General features: G+C 36.6%; 1 protein-coding gene across 1 annotated transcript in view; it reads right to left on the bottom strand.

The window, feature by feature from the left end:
- Positions 1-11,230, bottom strand: part of TMEM117 (transmembrane protein 117) — a 763,946-nt gene that overhangs the window by 260,652 nt on the left and 492,064 nt on the right. Inside the window, exon 7 of the mRNA XM_006865317.1 lies at positions 11,013-11,028. Coding sequence (XP_006865379.1) covers positions 11,013-11,028 — 16 coding nt within the window. The remainder of the gene's footprint in view (positions 1-11,012; positions 11,029-11,230) is intronic.

Raw genomic sequence — 11,230 nt, 5'->3', positions numbered from 1 at the left:
TTATTCTTCTCAATGTATCCATAGTTTGTCATGATCCACATAGTTAAATGCCTTTGCATAGTCAATAAAGCACAAATAAACATTTTTTATTTTTTTTATTTTCTGCTTTCAGCCAAGAGCCATTAACTTCAGTAATGATATCCCTCATTCCACATCCACATCTGAATTAGGCTTTAACCTTTGGCAATTTGTTGGCAATGTACTGTTGCAGACATTTTAAAATTATAGTCAGCAAAATTTTACTTGCACTCAATATTAATTATATTGTTCAATGATTTCCACATTCCAATTCATAGCAACCCTTCCTAGGTAGGGTTTCTGAGGAGCAGCTGGTGGGTTTGAACCACCAATCTTGTGGTTAACAGACCAGTGCTTATCCTACATCACACCAGGATCCCCCAAACAGACAGAAAATGCATAAAGGACTTCATCACTACATTGATGTTAATATACTACCTTAAGGTTTTTGAGACATTTTATTTTAAAACCTTATGAATGAAAAAACAAACAAACAAACAAAAACCTTATGAATGATTTACAGTCTACCTCCCAACTAAAAATTAGTTTACACACGGTAAATTCTCCCCACCAAATATTTAAATTAAAAGATTCTTTAATTCCATCCCTGTGACACCAAAAATTCTAAATGAATGACTTATTTTGAACAAAATTAGATATGCTCTGGAAAAAATCAACAAATAGCCAAGGAAATACATATATTAAAATTTACTAAGGAAATTTTACATATATTAAAATTTACTAAGGAAATACTAGTAAAAAATTTACTAAGGAATACATATTTATAAATATATATTCATCCAATCTTCTCTCTAACTTCCTCTCCATAATCAAAATAACCTAAAGGATGGCTACATACCACTGTTTTTACTTCATCCTTGCCTTGATATAGTACAATGTTGCTTTCTATCCACAACATTCCAGAAAGTTATTCTTGGTAACCATTGATAGAGTTTTTAGAGTTAAATCTCATGGACAATACATTTGATCTTATTTGATTTATTATCTATGTACAAATGTTTTATATATTTGTAACTCTGACCTCACTCACTTTATAAAATGAAAGATAATTTCTATGCTCCAGATCCATATAGCAAACTCTATTTGTGATGGTGGTGGTTGTGTTAGGTGCAGTTGAGTCTGTTCCAACTCACAGTAACACTATGTACAATAGAAACACTGTCCAGTCCTGAGCGATCCTTAAAATTGTTGCTACATTTGAACCCATTATTGTTCTCACTGTATCAACACATCTTATTGAGGGTCTTCATCTTTTTTGTAGACTCTCCACATTTCCAAGCATGATGCCCTTCTCCGGGGAGTGGTCCCTCTTGATAACAAGAGACTGCTTTGTCCAAACAAGAGAAGTCTTATCATCCGAACTTCCAAGACAGATTTGGTTTTTCTTCTGCCAATCCCTGGTAACCTCAATCTTTTTTGTCAATACCATAATTCAAATACATCAATTCATCTATGGTCTTCCTTATTCACTGTCCAACTTTCTCATGCATATGAGGCAATTGAAAATATTATAGTTTGGATCAGCTGCACATCAGTCCTCAAACTGGCATCTTTGCTCTTGAACACTTTAAAGAGGTTTTTGCAGCTGATTTGGCTATTGCAATCAGTCATTTGATTTCTTCACTGCTGCTTCCATGAGCATTGATTGTAGATCCAAGCAAATTTGTCTTTGACAAATTCAATCTTTTCTCCATTTATCATGATGTTGTTTATTGGTCCAGTAGTGAGGATTTTTGTTTTCTTTACATTGGTGTAAAATCCATACTGAAGACTGTAGTCTTTGATCTTCATTAGTAACTATTTGCAGTCCTCTTCACTGTCAGTAGGTAAGGTTGTATCATCTGCATATCGGAGGTTGTTAAAGAGTCTGCCTCCAATTCTGAAATCATGTTCTTTTTTCATATAATTCAGCTTCTCGTATTACTTGATCAGCATACAGATTATAGACGTATGGTGTAAGACTACAACCCTGACACACACCTTTGCTTATTTCAAACCATTCACTATCTCTTTGTTTGGATCAAACAATTGCCGCTTGGTCTATGTACATGTTCCTCACGAGCACAATTAAGTGTTCTGTAATACCAATTCTTCACAATGTTATAACTCACACAGTCAAATGCCTTTGCATAGTCCATAAAGCACAAGTAAACATCTATCAGGTATTATCTGCTTTCAGCCAAGATCCATTTGATGTCAGCAATGATATCCCTAGTTCCACATCCTTTTCGGAATCTGGCTTGAATTTCTGGCTGTTCTCTGTTGATATACTGCTGCAACCTTTTGTGAATTATCTTTAGCAAAATTTTGCTTGCATATAATATCAATAATATTGTTCAATGATATCTGCATTCCATTTGGAATTGGTTAAAATATGATTGTTTCCAATCAGTTGGCCAGGGAGTTGTCTTGCAAATTTCTTGGCATAGATAAGCAAGTACCTCCAGGGCTGTATCAGTTTGTTTTAGCATTTCAATTTGAATTCCATCAATTCCTGGAGCCTTGATTTTCGCCAATGCCTTCACTGCACCTTGGATATCTATCGGGTATTCTCCACTTTCAGTCAAGATCCATTTGATGTCAGCAATGATACCCCTAGTTCCACACCCTCTTCTAAATCTGGCTTGAATTTCTGGCAGTTCCCTGTTGATTTACTGCTGCAATGATCTTCAGTAAGAGATTACTTGCGTGTGATATTAATGATATTATTATTTAGTGAATTATTGATTTATTGTTCAATGATTTCACATTCCATTGGGTCATCGTTCTTTAGAATGGGCACAAAAAGAGTTATTCCAATCAGTAAGACAGGTTAGCTATCTTCCTAATTTCTTGACATATATGAGTAAGTACACCCAGTGCGTCATCATTTTGTTGAAATATTTCCATCTATATTTCATCAACTCCTTTTGGTTGTGGTGGTTGTGTGTCACCGAGTTAGTTCTAGCTCAGAGCAAACCTGTATAGTGTTTTTGAGGCTCTAAGTCTTTATGGGAGGAGAAAGCTTCATCTTTCTCCAATGAAGTGGCTAGTGGATTTTGACTGCTGATCTTACAGTTAGCAGCCCAGTTCATAATCCACTTCACTATCCAACTCCTTGTTGTTCTTCTTGTTAAATGCCATAAAGTCAGTTCTGACCCATAGCAACCCTGTATAGGGTTTTCAAGGCATGGCTGGTGACCTAGAACCACCGAACCTGTGTTTCAAACTGACTTTGCAGTCCAGAGTATTAACCCGCATCACCACATCAGGTAATAGCCTGCAACGGGAGTCTCACATACATGAAAGGACCTTGAAATTCTAGGAGTAGTTATACTAATGGTACCACATATTGAGCATAAGCATCCAAGAATTCTTATTTAAGGTGAAATAAAGCTAACAGGAAGTGATGGTAGAGCGTATGTGAAATTCTGATTTAATTATCCCTCAGTAGACACTCATTTGCTCTCTGGAAATCAGGAATTTAAATTATCTTAATTCCCGGAGCCCTGTTCTTCGCCAGTACCTTCAGCGCACTGATTTCCTCCTTCAGTACCATTGGTTCTTAATCATATGCTACTTCTTGAAATGATTGAACAACTAATTATTTTTGGTACAGTGTTCTCGGTATTCTTTCCATCTTCTTTTGATATTTCCAGTGTCATTCATTATTTTGCCTACAGAAACTTTCAATATTGCAATCTGAGAGTTGAATTTTTTCTTTAGTTCTTTCAGCTTGAGAGGTGCTGGACATGTTCTTATCTTTTGGTTTTCTAACACCAAGTCTTTTGCATATTTTACTATATTTGGTTTTGTCTTCTTATGCTGCTCCTTGAAATTTTCTGTTCACTTCTACTTCCTCATTTCTTCTAGCCACTTTTTTTCTACACTCATGAGCAAGGTTCAGAGCCTCTTCTGACATACCCTTTGGTCCTTTTTTGTTTTCTGTCTTTTTAATGATCTTTTGCTTTCTTCCAGTATGATGACTTGATGTCATCAAACAACTCTTTTGGTCTTCAGCCAGTAGTGTCTAATACGTAAGACTGTTCTTGAGATTGTCTCTAAACTCAAGTGAGATATGTTCAAAGTCACATTTTGGACCTCATGAACTTGTTGTAGTTTTCTTCAGCTTTAGCCTGAATTTGCATATGAAAAATTGATGGTCTGTTCCAGTGATCCCCTAGCCTTGTTTTGCTTGATGATGCTGAGCTTCTCCACTGTCTTGTCTACAGATGAAGCCAATCAATTTGCCAATCCATCTCGCTGGTAGCTTCCTCTTTTTCTCTGACCCTCCACCTTACCAAACATGGTATCCTTCTCCAGCGACTGGTCCCTCTTGACAATATGTTTTAAGTAAGAGAGACAAAGTTTGGCCATCTTGGCCTCCAAGGAGAACTCTGGCTGCACTTCTTCCTACACAGATCTGTTGGATCTTTGGGCAGTCCGTTATACTTTCAATATTCTCCTTCAACACCATAACTCAAAAGCATCAATTCTTCTATGGTCTTCCTTATTCACTGTTCAGCTTTTGCACACATATGAGGTTATTGAAAATATCATGGCTTGGGTTAGGAGCACCCTAGTCCTCGAGCTGACATCTTTGCTTTTCAGTATTTTAAAAAGGTCTTGTGAAGCAGATTTGCCTATGCAATATGTCGTTTGATTTCTTGACTGCTGCTTCCGTGAGTGTTGATAGTTGATCCAAGAAGAATAAAGTCCTTGACAATGTCAATCTTTTCTCCATTGATAAGAATGTTTTTTATTGGTCCAGTGATGAGGATTTTTGTTTTCTTTACATTGAGATGTAATCCATACTGAAGGCTGTGCTCTTGATCTTCATCAGTAAATATTTTGAGTCCTCTTTACTTTCAGCAAGCAAGGTTGTATCATCTGCATATCACAGGTTGTTAATGAGTCTTCCTCCAATCCTGATGCATGTTTCTCTTCATAGAACCCAGCTTCTCAGATTATTTGCTCAGTATACAGGTTGAATAAGTATGGTGAAAGAATACAACTCTGGTGCACACTTTTCTTAATTTTAAATCATTCAGTGTTCACATTTTCTTTTTGAAGAACTGCCTCTTGGTTCAGGTACAGATTCCTCATGAGCACAATTAAGTGTTCTGAAATACTCATACTTTGCAATGTTGTCCATAGCTTGTCATGATCCACACAATCGAAAGCCTTTGCATAGTCAATACAGCACAGGTAAATATCGTTCTAACTTTCAGCCAAAATCCATCAGACATCAGCAATGATACCCCTCATTCCACGTCCTCTTCTGAATCCGGCTTGAACCTTTGGAAGTTCTCTGTCAATGTATGATTGTAGCCGTTTCTGTATTATCTTTAGTAAAACTTTATGCACATGGGATATCAAAGATATTGTTCGATGATTTTCGCATTCTATTGGGTCACCTCTCTTTGAAACGAGCACAAATATGAATCTCTTCCAATCAGTCGGCCAGATAGTTGTCTTCCAAATTTCTTTGAATGCCTCCATGTGTATAGTCACCTTTTATATTGTTTTTAAAAAGTATTTGCAATAAGTATATTGTTGGTCTAGGAAAATCCTACCATGTGACCTAGAGCATCATTTCTGTTACCCAGTCTGTATTTTCTAACTGGGGATCCTTCCTCCTTATTTCCAATGTTTACATTCCAATCATCAGTAATTATCAATGCATCTTGATTGCATGTTTGATTAATTTCAGACTGAATAAATTAATAGAAGTCTTCAATTTTACCATCACTGCCTTTAGTGGTTGGCGCATGAATTTAAATAATAGTGGTATTAACAAATCTTGCTCTTAAGCATATTTCAAGAAAGATCTCGAAATAGTGTTTTTGATGATGAATTTGATGTCATTCCTCTTCAATTTGTTCTTTCCATCATAGCATACCATATGATTGTCTGATTCAAAATGGTCAATACCTGTCTATTTCAACCCACTAGTGCCTAGGATATCAATCTTTATTCCGTTTCATTTTTAACAACATCCAGTTTTCCTAGCTTCATACTTTGCACATTCCATGTTCTGATTATTGATGGATGTTTGAAGCTGTTTCTTCTCATTTTGAGTTGTGTCCCATCAGCAAATTAATGTCATAGAAGCTTAACTCCAATCACATCATTAAGGTCAACTCAACTGGCAGTTCTTTCCCAGATGTATTTTGAATCCCTTCCAACCTGAGAAGCTTATTTTCTGGAAGTATTTCTGACAACTTCTACTGCTAGTCATAAGATTTTCAATGGTTAATCATTCAAAAATGGTTTGCCTTTTCTTATTCCTATTTTGTCTTTGCCTGGAAGCTATACTGAAATCTGTCCACTATGGGTGACCAACTGGTATTTAAAATACCAGTGGCATAGCTTTCAGCATCACAACAAATGTGTAAGCCATCAATCACAGTGTGGCAAACTGACAGACAAATGGTGGAAAATCTTTATTAGACAATGTCTATAAAGGAGCCCTGGTGGTAGGATAAACACTAAATTGCTAGCTGCGAGGTAGGCAGTTCAAACTTAGAAGTTGTTCTGAGGGACAAAGAGGAGGCTGTGTGCTCCTACGAAGATTTTAAGTCTCAGAAAACCATACACAGGGCCACTGTGAGTGACAATCATTTTTATAAGCACATTGGTGTCCCTGGAGGAGTGCAGTAGTTAATGAGCTCAGCTGCTAACTGAAATGTTGAAGGTGCTACTTTCCCAGAGGCTCCTCAGAAGACTACATTGAAGATCTATTTTTGAAGAAAGATGCATTGAAAACCTTATGGAACACAGTTCTCCTCTGGCACACATTAGGGTCTGTCTCCATGAGTTGGAATAGACATGATGGCAAAGTTTTTTTTAATTAGGGCAAATAAAAAATGTTCCTCCAAAGGTTTCATTTCATATATGCACAGGTTTACTCCTTAGAAATGTGTTGAAGCATGTCTCTGTAATCAGTGGATGGGACACCTTATGCATCCACTCTACAGTCCTATTCTTCCCCCAACAGATCTCTTTTGTTCCCAAAACTCAAATAACATTGAAAATAACTATGAATTGGGTCCTTGAGAATGCCAAAACTGTCATTTTGATGTGGTGTTAATTTTTAAAGTATAGAATTGTTTAGTCAGGGGGCAGAGAGATAGAAGCATCACCTTCAGAAGTGTATAGACAATCACTTCAAGTTAGGATTTTTTTGTTTGTTTGTTTAATAGAGGTTTCTAGAATTTTGAAGCAATACTTTTTTACTTACACCCATGTAAGCAAATTAAGTTCGACATGTTCATGCCTGGAGTCTTGTTCCCCCTAACCTAAGACTTACTCCTCCACCAGTATCTATTGTCTAAGTGAAAAATCATTCATCCAATTGCTCAAGCTTAAAACCTGGTGCTACCTTGACCTCCCCCTCTCTAACTCTACATAGCTAAGTAACTACACAGCTTGTCCTATCTGATTTCTGATTTCCTAAGATGGCATTTCAGCTCCTCTGCTTTTAACAAAACCTTCCTTGGTGTCCATTTGGCATATCATCACAGCACCTCCATGTCTTCTTATCTTGTATTTCTCACTAGGCTAAAAATTATATAGTTAGAGAGGTTGTTTTTTGTTTAATATTTAGGAGATACCATAAATATTATATCATTTGATTTTAGGAAGTGTTGGTGACAAGAAAGAGCAATAATAATATCAGTTATGACAAATTTGTAACAACTAACACAAAATAGTAAGTAGTGAAGTCAGGACCTAAATGTGTGCTCCTAAACAATTATTTCACAATATATACCAGACTTAATGCATATTTAGTTATATAAGTTAATAAAAACGTGACTTGTTTGCAATATAGTAAAATTAAGTCTAGAAAGGTAATGATTATTTTAATACTTAGGCACAAACATAGAATATATAATTTTTACATTACCATCTCCATATAATATGACATCATAGGTAACAGCAATTACCTACCTATACATAATGAGGAAACATATTTATTAATAAATAAAAGCAGTCAAGCATCTTTTGACTTTTCTGTCAAATCCAAATTGGAGCCTATTAATGCTGTGTTTAGAGTTAAGGTGACTGATTTAGTAGGTATAGTGGTCTTGTTTTTTCCTCTGGGACAGAGGCAGATTAAAAACAATAATGAGCAACTGCTTAAAGAGACATCTTGAGAATAGAAGGAAAGCTGACATCAAGAAGACAAAATGTATCAAAAAGAAAGGTCTGAGCGAGTACATTATTTGGGAAATGAGACAAAAAGTTTTTCATATAATATTTATCCCTAGCATCTTTATGAATTTATTGCCTAATGTAATCACTTTGTTCATTATGATGAAAAAATCATATAGAACATATTAAATGATTGTTAGTATCCACTCTACTATGAAGTAAAAAAAAAAAAAAAAAGCCACACTTTTTATAATTGAAAATGTAGTACTAGAATTTTCAAACCTGATAAGAATTTGGAAGTGGCTTTTCTTTTTTTCATTTAAGATGTCAACTCTTCCATTGCATCCCTGAGAGACTATTAGCTAAACTTTTCAGAAATGCCTCTGCTGATGGAGAATTCAGGAATTCAATGACGATGTTCATTGAGCATGGAGAGACTCTCATTGTCATGGAATTGTTTCATATATGAAGCAGAAGTTTGCTCCCACATAACTTATACTCCTTGGTCCATAGTCTAGCCTCTGGAGTAAAGCAGATCAGAACTACTCCCTCTTCAGCATTTTAACCTTACAATAGAAAATCACATTACAGAGCTAAAAGGGAACCAATAGAATAACAAGATACTTTCTTTTTTCATATAAGAAACTTAAAACCCAAAGTCATATAGATCATACATTTAGATATTGGCAGAGCCGTTACTAAAAGCCTTTCATCTGAATTTTCCCCAGTGTGTTAGGTCATTTTTATCACTTTAAAACGTATTTTATTATGATCATGTTACTCTCCCACTATTCTTTTAAAAAATGATTTATTTTATTTTTGTTGTTGGCTGAGAATATACACAACAGGACATACACCAATTCAACAATTACTAAAATCCAGTAAACTTGATTACATTCTTCACGTTATGTAAACATTCTCACCCACCTTTTCCAAATTCTTCCTCCTTCATTAGTATAAACTCACTGCCTCTTAAAGTTTCCCATCTAATTTCTCAGTTGCTATAGTCAAGCTAATACCATATAAATAATTCTTTAAAAAAGCACAATGCTCAAGGCACATAATCTTTACTAAGAAAGCTAAAATATTATTTGGTTTTAGGAGCCGTGTTGGCACACTGATTAAAGGACTTGGCTGCTCATTGAAAGGTCAGTGTTTTGATCTCACCAGCTGCTCTGTAGGAGAAACATGAGGCATTGCGCTTCTGCAAGTTGACAGCCTTGCAAACCATGTGAGGCAGTTTTACTCTGACCCGTAAAATCACTCTAGGGTCACTATGAGTTAAAATCCACCCAACAGTAATGGGTTCTTGTTTGTTTTATAGAATATTGCTAGGGATTATTTTGCTTAAAGGTTAAAGATTTATCTGGGTTAATGCACCAGACTGCAAAGCCATTTGAACTGCAAGGTTGGTGGTTCAAGCTCACGAGCTGCTATTTGGAAACTCCATATAGGGTCACTATGGGTCAGAACCGACTTAATAGCACTTAACAACAACAACAAATCTTAATATAAAGATAATAAAAACGTATTGACTAATTCTTCTTTGATCAAAGTTAAACAATTAAGTTCTTTTAATTAGACTTTAATAATCAAGTTATAACTAGCAGGTTTAGCTTTTTTTCAGCATCCTCATTTGTTTTATAGTCAAGAATTAAAGTATGATAGGTCAGTGTTCAAACCCACCAGTAGCTCCTTGGAAACCCTATACAGGATCCCTATGACTCGGAACCAAACTTGATGGCACTTAACAACAACAATCATGATTTAGAGATGTGTACCCAAACCAAACATACATGGTACCTCTTTAAAACAAAAAATACTCTGGTTGGTTGGTTGGTTATATGCCATGGAGTCGGTTCTGAATCACAGGGAACCTGCATACAGTTTCCAAGGCTGTAAATCTTAATGGGAGCAGAAAACCTCATCTTTCTCCCATGGAACAGTTTGTAGTTTCCAACTGCTGACCTTGAGGTTAGCAGCCCAACTCGTAGCCACTATGCTACCAGAGATCCTTATAAAAGATTCTGTTCAATCAAAAAATACAACAGAAAATATAATCTGTGCATCAGAATAAAGAGCCCTGCTGTCAAGACGGTTAAGAGCTCAGCTGCTAACCAAAATGTCCATGGTTCAAATCTACAAACTGCTCATTAGGAGTTACGACCTGGCAATCTGCTCCTGTAAAGATTACACCATAGGAAAGTGTAGGGGACAGTTTTGACCTGCCCTATCTTTCTGCTCCCATAAAGATTTCCAGCCTCAGAAACCCTGTACAGGGTCGCTATGAATCAGAATTGACTCCATGGCACATAACAACAACAACAACATAAGGTCACTGTGAGTCAGATTAGACTTGATAGCACACAATGTAGACCAGAACGGTACAGAGTGCTCAGCTGAACACACATACTCACAGCAACACACTACAAACGTTTGGTTTTCCAACATCTGGAGCTTCCAAGATATCAATGTTGTTGTTGTTAAGTGCTGTCAAGTTGACCCTGTGTAGGGTTTCCAAGAATCAGCTGGTGGGTTTGAATCGCCAACCTTGCAGTTAGTTGTTGTTAGGTGCAGTTGAGTCAGTACTGACTCATAGCGACCTTATGCACAGCAGAATGAAACAATACCCAATCCTGGGCCAACCTCACTACTGAGTCCATCGATGCTGCCACTTGGCTCACCCATCTCATTGGGGGTCTTCTACTTTTTCTCTGACCCTCCACCTCACCAAACATGATATCCTTCTCCAGCGACTGCTCCCTCCTAACAATATGTAGGAAATATGAGAGACAAAGTTTGGCCATCTTGGCCTCCAAGGAGCACTTTGGCTGTACTTCTTCCAAAACGGATCTATTGGTTCTTTGGGCAGCCCATGGCACTTTCAATATTCTCCTCCAACACCATAATTCAAAAGCATCAATTCTTCTATGGTCTTCTTATTCACTGTCCAGCTTTCACATGCATATGGCACATGAGATTATTAAAATACCATGGCTTCAGTCAGGCTCACCTTAGTCCTCAAGCAGACATCTTTGCTCTTCAACACTTTAAA

The sequence above is a fragment of the Chrysochloris asiatica genome, unplaced genomic scaffold (genome assembly GCF_000296735.1).
Source record: "Chrysochloris asiatica unplaced genomic scaffold, ChrAsi1.0 scaffold00077, whole genome shotgun sequence".
Lineage (NCBI taxonomy): Eukaryota > Metazoa > Chordata > Mammalia > Afrosoricida > Chrysochloridae > Chrysochloris > Chrysochloris asiatica.
This window is presented reverse-complemented; position numbering and strand designations above follow the sequence as displayed.